This window comes from Archocentrus centrarchus, chromosome 13, assembly GCF_007364275.1.
Source record: "Archocentrus centrarchus isolate MPI-CPG fArcCen1 chromosome 13, fArcCen1, whole genome shotgun sequence".
Taxonomy (NCBI): domain Eukaryota; kingdom Metazoa; phylum Chordata; class Actinopteri; order Cichliformes; family Cichlidae; genus Archocentrus; species Archocentrus centrarchus.
This window is the reverse complement of record NC_044358.1, coordinates 43,188,101-43,210,603: the sequence shown is the minus strand read 5'-3', so window position 1 is coordinate 43,210,603 and position 22,503 is coordinate 43,188,101. Positions and strand designations below refer to the sequence as shown.

At 40.9% G+C, this 22,503-nt stretch overlaps 1 protein-coding gene across 3 annotated transcripts in view; it reads left to right on the top strand.

The window, feature by feature from the left end:
• LOC115791195 (alpha-2-macroglobulin-like) overlaps nt 1–21,326 on the top strand; it is a 94,956-nt gene extending 73,630 nt beyond the window's left edge. For all 3 annotated transcript variants that reach the window (XM_030745332.1, XM_030745331.1, XM_030745333.1), the window contains 16 exons: nt 921–1,042; nt 1,188–1,239; nt 1,531–1,614; nt 2,780–2,956; nt 5,590–5,665; nt 6,588–6,744; nt 7,020–7,094; nt 14,750–14,912; nt 14,983–15,170; nt 15,564–15,776; nt 16,076–16,197; nt 16,341–16,431; nt 20,357–20,425; nt 20,500–20,605; nt 20,738–20,782; nt 20,941–21,326. In XM_030745332.1, coding sequence (XP_030601192.1) covers nt 921–1,042; nt 1,188–1,239; nt 1,531–1,614; nt 2,780–2,956; nt 5,590–5,665; nt 6,588–6,744; nt 7,020–7,094; nt 14,750–14,912; nt 14,983–15,170; nt 15,564–15,776; nt 16,076–16,197; nt 16,341–16,431; nt 20,357–20,425; nt 20,500–20,605; nt 20,738–20,782; nt 20,941–21,041 — 1,841 coding nt within the window. In that variant the 3' untranslated portion in view covers nt 21,042–21,326. The remainder of the gene's footprint in view (nt 1–920; nt 1,043–1,187; nt 1,240–1,530; nt 1,615–2,779; nt 2,957–5,589; nt 5,666–6,587; nt 6,745–7,019; nt 7,095–14,749; nt 14,913–14,982; nt 15,171–15,563; nt 15,777–16,075; nt 16,198–16,340; nt 16,432–20,356; nt 20,426–20,499; nt 20,606–20,737; nt 20,783–20,940) is intronic.
• The last annotated feature ends 1,177 nt before the right edge of the window (nt 21,327–22,503 follow it).

Below are 22,503 nucleotides of genomic sequence, written 5' to 3'. Positions count from 1 at the left end.
AACACTGGTAGGAACGTAGATCGACTGGTAAATCGACAGCTTCGCTTTTACACTAAGCTCCCTCTTCACAACGACAGACCATAAAAATACAAAAACAATAAATAATATAGCTTCCTCAACTGCACCAAATAATAAAACAGTTAAATGTGGATTATTAAACATTCGGTCTCTCTCTTCCAAGTCCCTGTTAGTAAATGATTTAATAATTGATCAACATATTGATTTATTCTGCCTTACAGAAACCTGGTTACAGTAGGATGAATATGTTAGTTTAAATGAATCAAAACCCCCGAGTCACAGTAACTGTCAGAATGCTCGAAGCACAGGTCGAGGAGGAGGAGTAGCAGCAATCTTCACAATTGAATTTAAAATCATTATTCTGAAATGCAAAGTGTCATAGTGTCATATTATCCCAACAGAGCACTTCACTCTCAGACTGCAGGCTTACTTGTTCTTAGAGTTGAATGTGAGGCAGAGCCTTCAGCTATCAGCCTTCTCTTTCAGTGGAACAAGCTCCTACTTTTATAATTTTAAGACTTTACTTTTTGATAAGGCTCACAATTAGGACTGGATCAGGTGACTCTGAACCACCTCTTGATTATGCTGCTTTAGGCTCAGGGTGCTATTTTTTTTTTAAGCATTTTTCTCAAGTTCTTGCTTTTCACTCATGATGCAGTAAAATTTGTAACTCTTTTTTTAAAATCCCTTTTATTTCATTTTAGAGCTAGAACCAAAGTTAAACCTAATCTATTCTCACACACACATAGTCACACACATGGCATCCAATCAGAGTTGTATGCTTTCCCCCAATTTGTCTACTTCCAGTTTCTACAAAATCTTTAAACTCATTTCAGTAACCATTATTGAATGGAGAGACATTTATATGATCAAGAAAAGTGATCTTTGCTGCTCTCTCTTAGGGGTTGTGAATGTGACTGTGTCTGCTGAGGCGGTGGCATCCCATGTTTCATGTGGTAATGAGGTTGTGAGCGTTCCTGAAAGAGGTCGCATCGATATGGTCACAAAATCTCTCATAGTAAAGGTTGGTGCCACAAACGCAAGATGAAAGGGGGAAAAAGAGAAACATAAATGACTTATTTACCATTTTTCTGCATTTTTTCAATTTTTACTCATAAGGTTGAACCATAACTCATTTTAAATGTAATTTTCCACGTCCTCTTCCTCAGGCTGAGGGAACTGAGATGACAAAGACGTACAACTGGCTGTTTTGTCCAAAAGGTCAGTATGATTTCCATCAGGAACACCAGTTAAAAATGGAAAATAAATAAATAACAGCTCTAAATGCTGACAGTTGGCAGTGCAGTGCATTTTGTTCAAAATTTTCATCACAAAATGTTACATTTTATAAAACTTATGCATGAACTCATCGTGCTTACAGAACAGCTAAATTAATGCATCTACTTTTTAGTATGACTGTTACAATTCATAATTCATTCATCTACCAGCTGCTGATTTTGAATGGCAACTCTGATTGAGCTTCTCTGTATGGTGGATTTTGTCTGTACACAGGAGACACACTTGCAGAGGAAACAGAGATACAACTGCCTGAGAATGTGATTGAAGGATCTGCCCGCACTTCTGTATCAGTCCTGGGTAAACCTGATGATTTCATCTGAATTAGTTTTGATTTAGCTAAATCAAAAATGCCAAGTTAAAGCGTTGTTAATAAGAAAAAACAGCAAATGATTAGAAATAGTAAAACAAAATGTCATATTCAAACTCTTCCACAAAATTTGAAAAGCTCACACAGTTCCATGAAAAAGTACTTGACCCTTATTTCCTAGTTTCTTCACATATTTGCTACACTTAACTGTGATCAGCTCATCAAACAAATTGCTGCATAACCACAGTGAACTTGAGATTCAGGGCACAAACTAATGGCCAGACATTCTCCTTCAGGATTTTCTGTTAGCAGAATTCATGGTTCCATCAATTACGGTAAGTCATGCAAGTCCTGAAGCAGCAAAGCAGCCCCATGTTTGTGTCTATGATGTGCTTTTTATGAAAAGCTGTTAGTTTTATGCAAGATGTAACATGACTCAGTCCTTGGTAGAATATTTTCTCAAGATGTTTTTTGGTAAAAGTCTTTGTGTTCTTCTTGGTCAGCAGCGGTCTTCTCCTTGGAATCTCACATAGATGCCATTTTTGCCTAGTTTCTTTCCTATTGTTGAATCATGAACTCTGACCTTAACTGAGGCAAATGAGGTTATTTAGATGTTATTCTGGGGTTTTTTTGTAACCTGGACGAGTCATCGATGCGCTCTTGGAGCAATTTTGGTAGGTTGGCCACTCCTGGGAAGAGTCACCAGTGTTCCAAGTTTTCTCCATTTGTGGATATTGGCTCTCATCACGGTTTGCTGGAGTCCCAAAACCTTAGAAATGGCTTGGTAGCCCTTTCCAGACTGATAGATGTCAGTGACTTTGTTTCTCAGTTGTTTTGTAGATTGTGGCATGATGTGCTGCTTTTTGAGCTCCTTAGCCTACTTGACTTTGACAGGTTGCATTTAAGCGATTTCTTGATTTCACAGGTCTGGCAGTAATCAGGCCTTGGTGTGGCTGGTGAAAATGAACTCAGCTTAAAAAAATACATGGTTAAACACAATTAATTCATAATTTATCAAGGAGGGGCTATCATTTTTTCACACTATATTAAAAAATGTAATATTTACACATGCTTTTTGCACTGTCTACTATATTTCTTAAAGTTTGTTTTCATTAGTTAAATGTTCCATTTTAGTGAATCAGTCCTTTTGATCAGGTGATATCCTCGGACGGGCTCTGAAGAACCTGGATGGACTACTACAGATGCCATATGGATGTGGGGAGCAGAACATGGCTCTCCTAGCCCCCAACATCTATATCCTCCATTACCTGAAAGGCACAGAGCAGCTCACCCAGGCCATCATGGAAAAAGCTGCCAACTTCATGACCAGTGGCAAGTTTTTTATTATATGCTCCAAGCTGGAAATAATTTAAATCACTTGAAAATGTTCATGGTCCCAAGCAGAAACTACACAAGACATGCTGGTAGCCAGTGTGTGTTTTGGTGTATTTGTCACTTTTATCATCTGTCAGCAAAAGTCAAAGAATTCTACAAATGTTGATTTACATATGTGTACTGATGGGACAAAACGTACTTCCTGAATCACCCCGAGTCCCTGAACGTTCGTTAATCGGGAAAAATTCTCTAGTCCAGACTCCCGACAACCCAATTAGGAGCTGAATAGTTCAAAGTCTTGGGACTAAGGAATTTCTCTCTTGGTGAAAGTAAGCTGAAGTATTGCATCTCTATTTAGGGTGGGTCTGAAGAAAATTTAAATCTTTGTACCTACTTTCAAATGAGCAAAATACAAAAATAAATTTGAAAACCAAACAAGTAATAAAAATGGCAAAGAACCTCAGAACAGCTGATATAATCTCCACATGTACTTAAACTCAACTGCTAAGCAAAGGACAAAACGCCACCATCCATTTTTTCAAAGCATTCTATCAAGAAATGTTCTGTTATCACTGATTAAATTAGAAACTCTCTGCACTCATCTCTCTCTCTCTGAGACACACACATGAACACATAGACACAGAAAGACATTCAAACATTTATCAGTTTCTCCCAATATAGATCACTGTTATAGACTTTTTCTTCCCCATGTGACCTGATTTTGAGATTGCTTGTCGAATTTTCTGATCTTTTGTTGCCAGAACTGTAAATCAAATAATGTATCTGACCCAAACATCAACTTTTACCTAATTAAAATGGAGACGTCTCTCCTTTTCATTTTGCTATAGCCTCAATATCTGTGCTTGGGACTTTACACATCATTAATTTTGAATCACGGGTTATTTTGCAGATTTCACCCTCTTTTTGATTTGCAGCCCATTTTCCACACAACTAGTGTTATCAGTAATTTTTTCAGTCATTCAGTCATCCCAATATCAATAAACCCAATAATCAACAGCCAAGTATTCAAACACAGTTCAGTACATCAATTATGCCCTACTGTGTTCCCTGAATGATCTTTAGGTGCTGTTGGGTGTTCTACAAACTTGAAGCCTTTGGAAAATTATCCTGTAATTTTTGTGTTACACGAACACCAATATGATATTTTGGAATTTATTACTGACGTCTGAAAGTGGGGCGTTCCACGAACTTAAAACCCCTTTTGTTATTTTATTTTATTCTCCCTAATCTGCTGTTCCGCGAACAGTCTTTGACTTTTAAGGGTTGATTGCTTTTACAACTGGTCCTGAAATAAGAGTCAACCTGTAGATTGATGCGTAAATCACAAGTAATTGCTTTCATCGACCGATGAGAGGGACCAGGGACCAGAATGCGATTATTTGCTTTCATCAGCCGCCAAAAAGAAAGGGACTGACAAATAATTTTCTACTTTCATCAACCTAGACGGGACCGGCAAAGACAAATGATTACTCTTATTTCTGGACAAACCAAAGGATCTCTAAACCTGTTGAACCCTGAAGGCCGGCATTCTTTAGTGAAGTGATCAGTTCCACTCGGACTTGCACCGGCACACCCAAAAAGCATTTTAATCAAATTATTGTTATACTATTCTTCTCTTATTTTACTGATTTAACTCCTAACTCTTCTATTCTTACTCTTTTATTCTTCAAATCTTTATTTCGTGTGACGGTATGTGTCGACTTACACCTCCTCTCTTTCTCCATCAGTGACCATTAAATTTGTATCAAAGTCAATATGCAGATGTTTGAGAAAAGGTCTCTGCTTACCTATAAGGTGAACACGTCCTGGTCACTCACTAGAATCTAAGAGTCGGCACTAGTCCGCAAGTAGGAGATTTGGCGAAATGTATTATCAAATTTTCCGACGTCTTTGCTGAAGAATTTTTTCAGTGCACCATTTGATGAGACAAAACGTACTTCCTGAATCACCCTGAATCTCTGCGTGTTCGTTAATCAAGAAAAATTCACTAGTCAGATGCTGGATCACAATCAAGGAGATGTTTAATAGACACACACATCACACAAAGTGTTACAGAGTACTCTGGTTCAGAATTGTCGAAACTGCCTAATACAGTCAGTCAGTGCAGCTTCACGCAAGTCTGACACCGCTCTCTCAGTCCACTTTTTATACACAGGGTTTGACAACCCTGTTACACAGTTATTGAAATATGCAAGATGTTGCCTTGTACGGTGGGGGATGTGTAGTATGCTTATCAATTCCTTCTTCTATGCCCTTCGCAGTTAATGGCCTTATCTGCGTCCTGTAGGCACAAAACATCAGACCAAAGCACACATTCTTTTCCAGTAATTCATCAGCATGTGATTTGTTGTTTCTCTACTATGCGGTTTTATTTCTGTTTCCTGTGCAGTGTTATTTCAACACATTCACTTTGTTGTGAAGATTAATGCTGTGATATGCTACTTGATAATATAGTTCTATTTAAATTGCTGTATTTATGATATGGCTACTGTGCAGCTTACTTACACTCCTTCCTTCAGTACCCATAAACAAATGGACTCTGAACATAAACTTAGCAACAATCTGTAAAAGTGATATATTAATCATGTTGTGTGTGTTTATTGTTACAGGATACCAAAGACAGCTCAACTATAAAAGTTCTGATGGCGCTTATACCACATTTGGAACAGGACCAGGAAACACTTGGTGAGAACATTACTGATCATTTACACAATTACATGCAGATAGATAGATAGATGTGCAGTGGGGGTCCTGTTCTCATATTGTTCCCCTGCCACTGAAAGTACACCTTGGATGGTTTGGTGGTTTATTCTCTTGGCTTCAATCTCTCTGGTATACCTCTTCAAGGGGTTAGCCAAGGCTGAGTCTTTGTGCTCAGTGCTATGTATATTTTGGGGTGGCTGTTGCTCAGAAGGTACAGCAGGCCATCCACGGATTAGAAGGTTGGTGTCACGGCTGGCCGCTGTGCAGGCAGGAAGGAGGACCCCAAAATGGAGACTCCAGGACTGTGTTAGTATACTCAGTTTATTTACAAGTGGTTAACAAAAGAATAAACTCCTCAAAAACAAACCTTGAACAGGGGGAGACAAGAAATGCATGAGGAACGGCGGACAACAACCAATGACTCGACAACAGGCATAGAAAACACAAGACTTATATTCACGCAGGAGGTAATGGACAAATAGGAAACAGCTGGGAGGGAAACAGGAAACAAAACTAAACCCAAAGCACACAGACCAAAGACCTACCAAACTAAAACAGGAAGAAACCTAACATTGAACACACAGAGTAAACACCTAAGGACAACACATAAGCACAGGAAGACAGAAACCACAATAACACAGAACTATACACCAGGTACACAAAACACTGGGCCAGCGGCTCAAGACCATGACAGTTGGTGGTTCCAGTCTGCATACCAAAGTATTCTTGGGCAAGATACTGAACCCCAAGTTGCTCTCCAATGCCACTGTTGAAGTATGAATGTGTGTGAATGGAAAAATGTGTTGTATAACGTGCTTTGAATGCTCAGCTAGAGTAGAAAAGCACTATATAAGAACATCATTGTAAGACATCTAAGTAACAGGTTTTTTTTGTTTTTTGTCAGGCTGACTGCTTTTGTGGTGAGAAGTTTTGCCAAAGCTCAGTCCTTCGTCTACATTGATCCAAGAAAGATCGAAGAGTCTAAAACCTGGTTAGAACATAAACAACAAGATAATGGCTGTTTTGAAAAGTCAGGGAAACTCTTCCACAACAGAATGAAGGTAACCTGGTGAACAAGTGAACCATAAATGTTACCATAATAGCCCACATCAGTATTGTGCAATCATTTTGGTCAGGAAATAATTTCCATTAATACTGTTTTTAACTGAACATCTAGAGCCCCATAGAATTCACAAAGTTATTTGCAATTTGAAAATCACTATCACTTATTAAAGATGACACTAAGACCATGTTCAAAATCATTTTTATGATTTCCTATCTTTGAATGTTGTTGATGCATTTTTGATGAAGTCTCTATGATGCCCTATATTGACAGGGTGGTGTATCTGATGAAGTGACTCTCAGCGCATACATCACTGCTGCCTTCATGGAAATGAATATATCCCCAAAAGTGAGTAGACATAAAAAATAATAAAACCCAGGGATTTAAAATTATGTTATTTTAACAAAAATTGAAACACTAGTTCTATTGAACCATGGAGTTAAGCTAAACCCTGCAGAGAAGCTTATCTGATAGGATGGCTGTGGCTCAGGAGGTAGAGGAGGTCATCTACTAATCAGAAGGTTGGTGGTTCAATTCCTGGCTGCTCCAGTCTGCCTGCCAAAGTGTCCTTGGGTGAGATGCTGAACCCCAAGTTATTGTCCAATGCACACACCCGAGTATGAATATGTGTGAATGTTAGATAGAAAGCACTTGTGTGAGTGTGAATCGGTAAATGCATATCCATTTACCATCACTGTCAGCCAGTGTGTGTACAAGGGATTACTTTTGATCTGAAATTCTAGGTTGTGTAAACTTGTGTAAAGATATGTGTGTCCAGTGATTTGGTTAGTTGTTAAGAGTTGTGGCTAAAAACAACGGTGGTCTAGAACTAACAAACTTTCATTAGACAATAGATACAAACAAGAGACAAGACAATCTGGCCTGAGCTGGAAACATGGTGTCCCATCCATCCCAACCGCCCCGCAACAGACAAAAAGTGCAAACTGGACATCCCAGACAATCCACCACACCCAGTGGTGTACCTGGGACACCAGAGACCACCCCAGCGTAGGGAGGGACCCCACCAGGAGCTGGGCGATCCCCCGGCCCCAAACCCCGCACCGCGAGCCCCACAGAGAAGATCACCACCCAATCACGGGCCAGCACCCACCACCCCAACACCACATGGCAGCATCCACCCAAGCCCCCCCCACCAACAACAACAACCAGAACAAGCACACAGACATTGCAAGAGTCTTCCCCGGCCACCCAGAAAGCACCCCAGAAGCAGATCCTACAGCCAACCACCCACACTAAGTAATGGAGCTGATCAGTGGGAGCCAAAGAGAATCAAATTTTTCCAGTTGGCTTTTAGAAGAACCAGATATTCTCTCTAAACTAATGTACTCTACTAATATACTATGTTACTATATTGAGTAACACAGTTTATTTTTTGAGTTCCAGTTAATGAAGATAGTTTTCTTAGTGATCCACAAGGCGTTAAGAACTATGTGTGATATTTTTGCCTCAGCACTAATTCACTAATGCCACCTAAAATCCACAGTCTGCAGGAAGTTGGTGCAAGCAGCTAAACCATGTGGATAGATCTTCACATATCCTCTGCCAGAGGATATTTGTCACGTGTCTATATACAGTCACGTGACATCTGGAAGGCTGCACTGGGTGAATCAGCTGTGCACTGATATGAAATCACCTTTTCTGCTCTAACAGTTTTAGCTGGGAGCACCATCTGGCACCTCACTGTGTGTGTGTGTGTGTGTGTGTGTGTGTGTGTGTGTGTGTGTGTGTGTGTGTGTGTGTGTGCGTGTGTGTGTGTGCGTGTGCCTGTGTGCGTGTGTGTGTCTGTCTGCTCACCACGCTGGTCTACCAAATAATGTCAGAGTTGGGAGAAAGCCCAGTCCCATAGGGGATTTCTTTGAGTACGATAGCGAGACAGATAGAAACAAATTTCTTGTTGTGGATGATGGCGAAGTGTGAGAAACACTTCTCAAGAGGAAAACCCCACCGACCTTAAAATCAACCAAGAAGTGTGCACAAGACAGCCACAGAAATCGCTCTGAACCTGTGCAGTAACCTGCGATGTAACCTGACATGCACATCTTGAGAAATGTAACCACACATCTGGTCCACACAGCGAGGAACATTGTGATTAACCTGTTCACCCGTGGAATGGACGAGAAGGAATAAATAATGTGGAAAAAACCCAACAAAAAAGGGTCAATTATGTTTGCAGCCAAAAAAAAAAACACAAAGAAGGAGGACCCAGGAGGGATAAAAGTCCCAGCATTTTTTGTTTCTGCTGGCCAGCACTGCAGATAAAACACCAGCACATGACCACAAGGTAATTAGCAAACACAATTCAAATTCAAATTCAAAAAAACTTTATTCATCCCCGAGAGGCAATTTATGGCACATAGAGCACAATAACGCATAATAATTAGTATAATAATATATATACATATATATACATACGCATATGCATACACATATACCTGCATACACACTCATATACACTCATATATATATCTACATATATATACATACATATATACATACATACAAACATACACACACACACACACACACACACACACACACACACACACACAAGCAGGTATACCAATAAACTAGTGCTAACAATAAAATCCTGCCTAATAATTACTGCAATAATAATAAATAATACTTAACAACTCAGTAAATCCAACATTTCCATCTAATATTAATACTAATAAGTAATTAATTCCTTCAGCCTCGGACTGCATATGACTACATGTTAAGAAGCTGAACAGCTCTGGGCACAAAGGTCATCCTCCTTCTGTGTGTCTTACATGCCGAGCAACGTAACCTACGACCTGAGGGAAGCCATTCGAACACTGAATTAAGAACATGAGAAGGATCCTGGATGATCCGATGTGCTAGTCTACGTGTTAAAAGTTCGTATACTGATAACAGATTCCTGAGTGGCAGTCCAATAATTTTCCCACAGATTGTGATATTCCTCTGCAAGTGGTTCCTGTTTTGAAGACTGACTGAATAGAACCAACAGGTGATAAAGAAGGTTATAATACTCTCGATAAATGAACAGTAGAACATCCTCATAATCTTTTTATTCACACCAAAGGAATTAAGTTTCCTCAAAAGATACTGCCTCTGATGGCATTTCCGAATAATCTCCTCCGTGTTGGCTGAAAATTTCAGCTGGTTGTCAAAAATAGTCCCCAGGTACTTAAACTCCTCCACCAGTTCAACAGGTAAACCATGAACTTAAGTAGTAGCCATTGAAGCCGACTCCAGTCGCTTCTTTGAGAAAGTCACCACCATCTCCTTGGTCTTGCTGACATTCAGTTCAAGGCATGATTTATCCCACCAGTCCACAAATTCCTGAAGGGCAATACCGTGAGTCCACGGCATACCCGATAACATGGATAAAAGAACTGTATCGTCAGCATATTTAACCAAGAGAGAGTTCGATTGAGTGGATCTACAGTCATCAGTATATAGAATAAACAGCAACGGAGAGAGAACACAACCCTGAGGAGAACCAGTAGACGTATACAGTACTTCAGAATAAGTATTATTGACTAGCACTCTCTGCGATCTATGGGTTAGAAAATCTAGTATCCATAGGATAAGCTGGTCCACACACAATGCAGCTCACACAAGAATAAGTGAGGGTTGGTTGTGTACCTAGGTCCCGCAAAGACCAGCGCAGGAGTTTAATTAGTGAGTCTCTAACCAAGCTAGCTCTCTGAGAATGTAGCGTGTGTGACAACCATAATGGACTGTTTTCAGTGAAAAAATAACTGCTGGCTAATAAATACACAGGAGCACTGATAAATGAGTTTATTGAGACTGGGATGTCCTCACCACTGTGTGACACAAACAAATACAAACACACACAATCTTGATAAGTTGTATTTGAGCTTTGATGCCTTCAAATGCTCAGAGTTCAGTTTGTTCTTGTTTATAATGTTTGGCTGTGTTCTGATGTTATACACCACCTGCGAGGTAAAATTAATCTACTGCACTGAAGCTGTACCTGCATCTACTGCTGGGCAATCCAATTTATTAATATGTTTTAATTTTTGAAATACATATTTTTGACATATGAGTTCATGGGGTGGCTGTAGCTCAGTAGGTAGAGCAGGTCACCTACTGATCGGAAGGTCAGCGGTTCGAATCCTGGCTACTCCGGGCTACATGCCAATGTATCCTTGGGCAAGATACTTAACCCCAAGTTGCTCTCCGACCGTTCTGTCGGAGTATGAATGTGAGTGAATGTTAGTTAATTAAAAGCACTTAGCTTCATAAAAATGGAAGTGCTTGTATGAATGGGAGTGCATGGGTGAATGCAAAACAGGTTGTATAAGCGCTTTGAGTGCTCATACTGAGTAGAAAAGCGCTATATAAGAACTAGTCCATTTACCATTTTATGTTGCTACCCGTTGATGTCTCAGGATGTTGATGTGTGTGTCCTTAATATTACACACATTTAGCGCATAATGCTGCTATCTTGTGAGCAGTTGGTTGTTGAATACAATTTATTTTTAATGGGATAATTAGTTGAGGTCTTATTACACAATAGTTACTCTTGCACCTTCAATCTTGCACCTGACAAATTAAGTATGAAAAACTAAAACTAACAAAACTAAACTAAAACTGAGCATTAAACAAAAAATTAAAACTAATAAACAACCAAAACCACTCTAAAAACTAATTAAAACTAACTTAATTAGAGAAAAAAAAATGTAAAACTGAATAAAACAAAACTATAATGTAAAATCCAAACCTATTACAACCCAGGGCCACACAGTCCTGATCCACAACGATTGAATTCAATTCAATTCAATTTTATTTATATAGCGCCAAATCACAACAAACAGTCGCCTTAAGGCACTTTGTATTGCGGGTAAAGACCCTACAATAATACAGAGAAAACCCAACAGTCAAAAACGACCCCCTATGAGCAGCACTTGGCGACAGTGGGAAGGAAAAACTCCCTTTTAACAGGAAGAAACCTCCAGCAGAACCAGGCTCAGGGAGGGGCAGTCATCTGCCGTGACCGGTTGGGCTGAGGGGAGAGAAAAGACATGGAAGAGGGCTGTGGAAGAGAGCCAGAGATTAATAACAATTAATGATTAAATGCAGAGTGGAGTATAAACAAAGTAAATAAGGTGAATGAAAAGAAACAGTCTATTGTGGGAACCCCCCCAGCAGCCTAGGCCTCCATCCATCCATTCGCTTCCACACATCCTGTTAAGGGTCGCGGGGGGGGGGCTGGAGCCTATCCCAGCTGTCATAGGGCGAGAGGCAGGGTACACCCTGAACAGGTCGCCAGCCTGTTGCAGGGCCAACACGGAGTGACAGACAACCTTTCACACTCACATTCATGCTCTCATTCACACCTATGGGCAATTTAGATTAGCCAATTAACCTAACCCCAGTAAGTGCATGTGTAACCGGTGGCTTCTACAGCTCTCTGCGTTGTGTGCATCAATGATCAGATCAGGCCACCGACGTGATTTGGAGGCGATCTCCTTTTATTTCTGACCAAATAGTAAACAAAACATCACAGTCTGGTTGGTGACGATCGCTTTAAGCCCCGCTCCCGCCGAATGCCACAGGAAGAAGGGGCCCGTACACAGCAACACATTAAACACAACAATCGATCATACAAAACATACCTGACCAAATAGTAAACAAAACATCACAGTCTGGTTGGTGACGATCGCTTTAAGCCCCTACACAAACAAAACACACAAAGACATTGTTGTCTAGTACAGCTGGATTTACGATTACTAAACTTCCTAAACTTTCACTCACCGCTCCCGCCGAATGCCACAGGAAGAAGGGGGAGAGTGAGCGCGAGACTGCTCCTTATAAAGGAGTTGTCCCAGAAAACTAAACGTAGGGGTACAGAAAACAATAACAAAAGAAAGGTTCCGCACACCAACCGGAGCTACACAAACACGTCAGGTAAATTCAATAAAATAATCTTTGTGAAATTCTACATAAATAAATATGAACATAACTGGCAGAGACAACTGTAAACTATAAACACTATTAACAAAGAACTGGCATTGTTACACATGTCTTTGGAATGTGGGAGGAAACCAGAGTACCCGAAGGAAACCCACGCAAGCACAGGGAGAACATGCAAACTCCACACAGAGAGAGGGAGAGGCCTGGGCCAAGGTGGAATCGAACCCAGGCCTTCCAGATGGTATTCTAACTGTGAGGCAGCAGTGCTAACCACTGCACCACCGTGCAGCCTAGGCCTATAGCAGCATAACTAAGTAATGGTTAGATGGGGCCTGATTATTCAAGACTTTGTATGTGAGGAGAAGGATTTTAAATTCTATTCTAGATTTAACAGGGAGCCAATGAAGAGAAGCCAATATGGGAGAAATCTGCTCTCTCTTTCTAGTCCCTGTCAGTACTCTAGCTGCAGCATTTTGGATCAGCTGAAGACTTTTCAGGAAGCTTTTAGGACAGCCTGATAATAATGAATTACAATAATCCACCCTATAAGTAATAAATGCATGAATTAGCTTTTCAGCATCGCTCTGAGAAAGGATGATTCTAATTTTAGATATATTGCGCAAATGCAAAAAAAAGCGGTCCTACATATTTGTTTAATATGTGCATTGAAGGACATATCCTGGTCAAAAATGACTCCAAGATTTCTCACAGTGTTACTGGAGGCCAAAGTAATGCTATCCAGAGTAAGTATCTGGTTAGACACCATGTTTCTAAGATTTGTGGGGCCGAGAACAAGAATTTCAGTTTTATCTGAATTTAGAAGCAGGAAATTAGAGGTCATCCAGGCCTTAATGTCTTTAAGACATTCTTGCAGTTTAATTAATTGATGTGCGTCATCTGGCTTCATTGATAGGTAAAGCTGAGTATCATCTGCATAACAGTGAAAATTGATGCAATGCTTTCTAATAATACTGCCTAAGGGAAGCATGTATAATGTAAATAGAATTGGTCCTAACACAGAACATCCCCAGAAGGGACCAGTCAAATCCAACTACCAGCCAACAACCTGCCTCAGCACAACATGGAAACTCCTGTCAGGCATCAGAGCAGCTTAGATGAGCAGGCTCAATACATGAGCGGGGCCCAGAAAGGAATTGGCAGAGATGCCAGGGGACCAAAACACCAGCTACTGATAGATAGAGCAGTCACTCGACTGTAAGACCAGACTGACCAACCTGAGCACCGCCTGGATTGATTAGAGGAAAGCCTCATACATGGATGCTGGAATGCCTAGAATTGTACAAGATCAACAGGATTGTAAGAGCCTTCATCAGGAACTCAGTGGGGATGCGGAGAACAACACTAGAGGCCAAACTCAAGCCAACTGCACAAGTCACCATCAAGTGTGGGATTTACCAAGGAATTCCCAGATTCCAGGAATGACATCCGAGATCTCTGAGAAGAGCACAGTCCTAGGAACAGCTAAGATACTGTGAAGGACTCTGAAGCTCCTGAGCCTCTGATAGAGGACCCAAACTTGGAGGACAACAGAGTGGCCACAGGGCGAGTGGGAGATTTTTATAATTTATATATTTTTCATATGGTATGCATTTTTCTTTTACTGTTGTATTGTATTTTTATAATTATTATTATAGCACTAGAGACAGGAACAGACTGGATAAGCATATAAAAAGGGTGAGCTCCACAGTCGAGGCTGAACTGTACTGTGTTCAGAAGGTGGCTGGGGTGAGGATGTTAAGGACACTGAACAACATACTCAGCAACAGCTCACACCCACTGCATAACCTGGAGGTGCTTCAGGAAAGCACCTCCAGTCACAGACTGATACCACCTTGGTGCAGAATAGAACACAGTAGGAAGTCCTTCCTGCCAGCAGCAACCAGACTCTTTAACGCGAACCACTAACCAGGATGCACAGTTGTATATAGTATTTATATTTATGCTGTGTATATAATATTCTTAGTCACAGAGTATTTATATTGTGTATAAAGTATGTAGTATTTAGCAGCTGTGCTCTGTGATGTTTTGATCTCTTAAAGGATCCTGTGGTCTACAAGAGCCTGGCTTGCCTCAAAGAATCCATCAGTGACCTCAGCAACACCTACACTACAGCTCTGCTGGCGTACGTCTTCACCCTGGCAGGAGACATGGAGACCCGTGCTCACCTTCTGCAGCACTTAGACACAGTTGCAGTGAAGGAAGGTGACTCATCCACTTGCAGGAAATCATTCAGCCTTTATTACCGTGATTGTAACTTATATTGTGTTTGTAGGAGGTTTCCTCTACTGGTCTCAGACAGCAACAGAAACATCAGCCTCTCTGTCAGTGGAGATCAGTTCTTATGTGCTGCTGGCCAAACTCAGTGCCTCCCCAACTGTTGAGGACCTGGGCTATGTCTCTGGTATTATCAGGTGGCTGACTGGCCAGCAGAACTACTATGGAGGCTTCTCATCCACTCAGGTACTACACCACCCAAACACCTCATCTTTAAGTTAACATACAGTCTGAGACAAATAAGGGGAAAAAATTCAGGGAAATATCTGTGAGAAGAGATAATACTGAATCTTTCATTTTGGTTGCTGTTCTGAAAAAAACAACTTCTGAGGTATGTGAAATAGCCTTATTTTAGCTTCTTTATTTAGAATATGAAATGTTTTAAAGTGTACAGTTTTAACAGAATAACAAGTACACACACACACACACACACACACACACACAGACCATCCACAGCAGTAACAAGATTAAGAATCTCTTTTGCAAGACTGTCCTTAATAACCTCTCCAATAACCTTACATTATATGGAGTCCTACGGCCTGCTGCTGTATGTAACCAGAATGTGTGTCCATATTGTAGGACACAGTGGTGGCTCTTCAGGCTCTGGCTCTCTACTCCACTCTGGTGTTCAGTCCTGAGGGTTCAAGCACAGTGACCGTTCAGACTCCCAGCAGTCAGCTGACATTTGATGTAAATCAGGACAATAAACTGCTCTACCAGGAGAAGACGATGCAGGACGTGTCAGGAAAATACAGCCTGGAGGTGAAGGGCACTGCATGTGCTTCAATGCAGGTCAGTGACAGCATCATGGGAGGAAGTCCTGGTTGTTTTTATGTCAAACAAAAAGTTTAATAATTTTTTTCTTTATAAAAAGCTAAAGAAGATTAACATTTCCAGATACAATAATTCTCATCTTATTTATGCATTAACAAACTGTAGAATTGTAGAGTCTGGAATTTTGAGCAGGTTTTCTTTCAGAGTTTACTAGATAACTACAATCTTTTTACTGATGAGGACCTCTTTTCTAAATTAAATTAAAATAGAAATGAGAAAAAAAAATTCTTGCCACTCAATTTTTGTCTGTTTCCCAGATTTCTGTTCACTATAACATCCCAACTCCTACTGATGTCACCACTCTCAGCGTGAAGGTCAAACCAGAGGTCGACACGAGTGAATCTCCCAGACCCAAACTCACTCTGAAACTAAAATCCCTGTAAGTATTTAACAGGTTAGAGAATGAATGTTTTTTACTAGTGTGGAATAACTGTTGGTGGGTGAAAATGTGAGAAATGTGATTGTCCAGAAGCATCTATGGATACAAATCAGTACAATCATATTTTAATTGTTCTCATACAGATACAGTGGAAAGGAGAGCACTACAAACATGGTGATCCTGGATATCAAAATGCTCTCTGGATTTGTCCCAGACCCAGAGTCTTTGATGATAGTGAGTTATTACACTTATTACTTTCAGCTAGGGGTGCAACGATTCATCGATTAAATCGATTCTAAAAAATTATCGACACAAATTTACTGTGTTGATGCTTCGTTTAAACTCTGCAGCGCTCAGCTGTCTCAGTGTAAGCGGCGCTCCTCACTAGCATTAGCAGCATTAGTGCTCCATGTCTTTTTGTGGGTTTATTGGTGGCTGGCAAACCAACATAGAACTGCATTACCGCTACCTACTGGACTGGAGTATGAATCGCGCGCACACACAGATTCTAAAAAGCTCTCCGTCGCTGCGATGGGTTTCCTTTCACACAGAGTGGATCATCGCTAGAGTTGCCACGTGTCTCGTAAAATACAAAACCCTGTATGTTACGGGACTCCGTGGAATACGGCTCCGTAACATGCGGGGTTCCGTACTTTACAGGACGGGTGCCAACTATCGCTGACATGCATTTCCACGCCTCCACTGCTCTCTGTGTCTGTGTGTGTTGTGCTCGCTGAGAATTTCAACTGTTATTTTTGTCTTTACTTCAGCTGTAGCTACCAGGACTGGCTTGCTAGCGACCACGGGCCATTAGCACTAGCAATGGTTCAGTACCGGAAGGCCCGTATCCCCCCCCCCCCCAGGAACGAGGGGCTCCGTCAAAATATTTTTTATACTTTAATCCATTATTAGTGACTAAATATAGACCTGCAGTAGAAACGTATTTTCGAGAATGCTTGTGAATACAAAGCATTACAACCAGTGGCGCAAAAAGGGGGTATGCACTATATGCAATGCATAGGGGCGCCGCACAAGAGGGGGGCGCAAAAACGATGTGGGAAAATATTTCTCTAGTTGCATTTTCTGTATTTAACAGCTGTGCATATGACATGATCAATAACAGAGGTGCTGCGCTGATTAGGCGCCCCTGCGCTCCTTCACCTCCCCTCCTCCTGTCCCATTTAAAGACAGTCGGTAAGTTATGTTATAGAAGTCTTGTATTTTATAAGTCCATGAATAAGTGATCTGCACACATGAACACAGTAAACGTTGAGAGGATGTGGATGGTGCGTTTTGTGTGTGTGTGTGTGTGTGTAGTGTTCTAGCTAGCGGACGCTTCACTTTCGGAGCTCTGCTGTCTCTAGCAAACGGGAGCCCACCCCGCGGACTCCGCACCGGCTAGATCGCCGCTTTTATCGCTGCTTGCGCCTGTATTATTTCACTGCAATTTACAATCTACCACAGCGCAGGGAAAGTTCACAATGTGCACGTTTGGTGTCCCTAAGGTCATGCGCACTTGATTTCGCGGCTGCAGAAATCGAAATGACAACCAGCATGAATGAGAAGTAAGAAGAAAAACGAAGATCAAATGAAAATTTCAGGAATGAATTAACAGGAGTGGATCATCGCTGACAAGTTTTTTCCACGCCTCCACTGTCTGTGTGGTTTTACTGGCTGTGCAGAGAATGTCAGCTGCTATTTTTTCCTTACATCAGCTGTAGCCACCAGAACGATCACTATAACCACAATCTGGTGGTTTGGTTTGTGCGATTGTTTGGTGCCGGACCCCCCCTTCAGTATCAAGTGTCTCCGTCAGAATATTTTTATGCTTTAAAACCTGATTAGCGATTAAAAATGGACCCACAGTAGAAACGTAATTTTCTACTCATGCAGCCCCCAGTTTTTCAACAAAAACACTTCAGCAGCTGTTTTAGTGCAGTCTGTCGGAGCCGTTACTGAGACGCTCAGACCCAAGCAGCAGCACTTACTCCTGTAACCACCTTAAAACTTTTATTGGGAAACAGCTGGAGGTCCTTCTTCAACCACCTGATCAGCAACATGAAGAACAGAGAACTTTGTAGCTGCTCCATCCACCGCAGTTTGTTTCACGTAGAGTAGGGGTGTCAATCACAGGACGGGCCAAAATTGAAGACACATTCTGAGTCGCGGGCGGAACAGGATTAAAAATAATTATTTAAATCAGTAAAATAAATTTGAATGGCCAGAATACAGCAGCTTTTTTCCTCAACACATTAAAATAAAATATAAAATTATATTTTTCTTCAAAAATCACATTAGGAAAAATTAATATATTTCAAACTGATGAAAAGTTGCAAATTTTTTAGGTAAAAACTGTAATGTGAATTTCTGCGCTTCACAGTCGGAAAAACGCTGCATAAACTGCGCAGTGTGTCCAGTTTATCAGCAAATAGCGCAGCTGCAAACACAGCGGTGGAGACAAGTTATCACGCGGTCCAGTCCCCAAAGCTGCAGGGACGCATTATGATGCTTCAGGAGAAAAGTCGACTCTCACAGCCACCTTTCATCCCGGAGCCCTGCTGAGGCTTTTCCTTCACTTTCTGTGAACTGACAGATTTCCTCAGGCAGCTCATCGCACCTGTGTAATAAGGCGCGTCACCAAATTCAGAAACTATTTACTCCAGAAAAAACTGAAACTGCCTCTTATAAAGTTCCCTGTCTGTGTTTCGGTGTTTATGACGCGTTCTGTCTTCAGGACTTTGCTGCGCAGCGTTTCCTGCTGTGTGACGCAGTGATGCACTGTCAGCTCACCTGTGCAGGTCTCCTCTTCATCTTTTCCTTATCTGTCCCACCAATCCGCTCTATTCCCCGCAGCGCAAGTGAGGAAAAGAGACAGATGGTTTACCTCCGATGTCAGCGTTCAGGTCTTTTGCCTCCCACCTGTTTGGAAAATCCCTGTTTTCCACTTTTCCTTTGGTCATTTTTTAGTGAGTCAGGCAGCTTTAATGTCACTGTAAAAAGTGCTGACCGATGTTTTATCCGCTGATCACTGATCAATCTGCAATAGGGAAAACGGGTTAGCGCACAGTTCTTGGCCTGCCGGCAGCTGCTGCAGTACGTGGAATTTGTAGTATAAGTGGTGGGAGCACATTTACCCGCGGTCTATTAATAATAGCTGTATGAAATCATCTGTCTGGCCGTATAAACTTAGATCGTGGGCCGGAAGTGGCCCGCAGACCTTGAGTCTAAAACATGTGACATAGAGAAAAACTGCAGTACGGAAGTTAAAATGAGCAGATGAATTGTTAGTATGAAAAATTATTTGTTATCCGATTACGTGATTAATTGATGGAATAATCGATACAGTACTCCATTCTGAAAATAATCGATAGCTGTATTCAGAAAGCCATAGTCAAACATTAGTTTCCAGCACCAGTGGAGCTGTGAAAGGCCTTTAAGAAAAATTACATGCACCTCGAGAAATGTAACTACAGGTTCACAATGACGGTGATTACGCTTTAGATGTGCTTTCTGGTTACATGTGTAGGCCCCTTCACTCAATTAACAAGCGGGAGCAGCTTTTAGCGGTTAGTATTAGCTTGCTAATTAGCATTACCACCCCCGCCCCTGGGAAGGGGGAAGGGGAAAGGGGGGGGGCGCCTAAAAATATGTCCGCATACACCTCAGAAAGTATACAGCTGCGCCCCTGGTTACAACATTACTCACACATGAGCCATGGCTCCCGCAGCCACTAGTTTTTCAAAACACTCATAGCAGGCAGCGGTTTTAACTGCGCAAGCGCTAAGAGACGGTGAGCTCAAGTAGTGCAAAAGGAAACGTTTTTCCAGCGTCCAAAACAGCAGCTTTTTCTTTTAGTAACCACCATTAAATCTGTGAAACAGCTGGAGGTCCTTCATCAAGCACCTGATCAGCAAGTGTTAAGGTGAAGAAAAGAGAACTTTCACAGGCGAAAAACTGCAGTATGGAAGTTAAAATATGCAGATAAACTGTTAATAAAAAAAAAGTGTTTCTTATCCGATTACTCGATGGAATAATCGATAGAATACTTGATTACTAAAATAATCGTTTTATGCAGTCCTACTTTCAGCTGAACAGAAATGTTGAAATGTTTCAATTTCTCATGTGATAATTGTGATTATAAGAATTCGTCTCCTCGCAGCTCAAAGGTGCCCTGATGGTGGATCGTGTTGAACAAAAGGAAGATCATGTTCTTGTGTACTTACAGGAGGTGAGTGGAATTCACTGTGACTTACAAAGATCTGTGAACTTGTTACAAAGCTTGTTTTGTATTTTTCTGTTCAGTTACTAAAGGACACCCCCATCAGCCACAGTTTAGAGATCATACAGGAGCTCCCAGTGGACAACCTGAAGCCTGCTGTGGTCAAGATCTATGACTACTACCAGCCAAGTAGGACTAACTCCCTTTACTGCAACAGCACAGTGACACACTTTAAAGCAGCCACACAATAAACTGAACACTTCACAGAAACTCAAGTTTTCTGATGTATATATAATGTGTTGGACACATTTTTTTTGTCAGGTGACCAGGCTGAGACAGAATACATTTTCATCCCTCAAGGTACAGGTAGGAAACTGTAATACTGTACAAGCATACCTTTCACACACATTTATTTAATAGCCTATTTCTTCACCCCAACCAAAAAAATAATATATTCTGGTAACATTAAGAGTTTGCCAAAAGGACTACTTTTAAATGATTATCACTTTCCTCTCTTTTCACAGTTTGGTTGGTCCAGAGGGCATCGCTCAGCCTAAAACCTTTATTAAAGATGCTTTTTGTGCTCACATGTGTCTCGATGCATTTTTGTGTTATCAGCTCTTAGAGGTCTTCACTACTATTAATGTTTAATATTCTTTTATAATAAAATCTGCATCCAACAAGTTGACAGGACATCCTTGTGACTGCATGTTCAAAAGAGCCATATTCATGACTCCACAGTTTAAATATCTTGTTGTTTAATCATTAGAAAGTTTCTTACAGTTTTAATATATCAAAATCAATATATTTCAAGTTTATTGACTGATCACTGATTCAGTAGCAGCAGAGTCTACTCAATCATCAACCTGTTCTACAACCTGGAGAGTTAATAATGGTAAACATCTGTATGCAGTGAATAAACTCAATTTTTGGAAGAAGTGTGTCAAGTTTTTCAGTGATGAGTGATGTGGTCGTGTGTGTGTGTGTGTGTGTGTGTGTGTGTGTGTGTGTGTGTGTGTGTGTGTGTGTGTGTGGTACGATTCACATAGATATTTATCGGACCAAATGTGAGCCTCTGATTACTTCCACAGGTTATGGTGGAACAGAGGTCAATTTCAGCTGTGCCATCTTGCCCTTCATTAAATTCTACAGGTAGGGATCTGTGGTCTCCCCCCTGTTGAACATTTCTTCCTGATAACTTTGATGAAAATCAGGTCTTGTTGCACAGCCTCTGTTGGAATTAAATGATAAGATTGAACATCTTTATTACTTAACATTTTCCTCATATAATTAGCCAGAGTCACCCTGCTGCTTTATAAAGTCTAGAAAATGGCTTTAATTCTGGGATGATGTAAGGTCTGCCATTCGAATGGGGTCAGGCCTGTGCTTGTTGGTGCCAGATGCATGTTTAATATCACTAAGGGTAAACAGTAAAGCCAGTTCTTTCATAGATTTCCTTAGACTTATTAGTCCCATTAAATCTTTCCATTAGCCCTGCTGATTATGGGTGATATGCACAGTGATTTTTCTATTTAATTTTAAGGTTCTGCACTACCAGCATGATGAGAATCCCCTTATCACTTCAGTTCAACAAAATCCATCCAGATATGTTGAAATGGGTATTTTGTTTGTGGAAACTGTTCCCTTTCAAGTCTTTGGCTTGTGCATTATGTTTTGAACAGATTTCGTATGATGAACAAAGATTTTTTTTTTGTGATCAATTTTTTATTGACATCAATTATGACATTCAGCACTTACATATCTTTGTTAATAGTACATTCACATTTACAAGATCTTTCTGGACAGGCAGATTGAGTTGATGTCTTTTTATAATAATTTTCTCCTCAATCACAATCAACAACTCCCCCCCCACCCCCACCCCCCCGCGCAGTCTGCTGGGAGAAAAGAAACACCCACACATATAAAGACTGGAAGAATAAATCAAACAGTATGAGGGTAAAAAGTAAGGAAAGTAAAACACACCTTGTCTAATCATCCTCTACAGAAGTATTATCTGGTTCATTTTCAGTAGAGTTCAACATATTAGAGATCTGTTCAGCCGCGTTTTTCCATAGGTTAATCGTTTT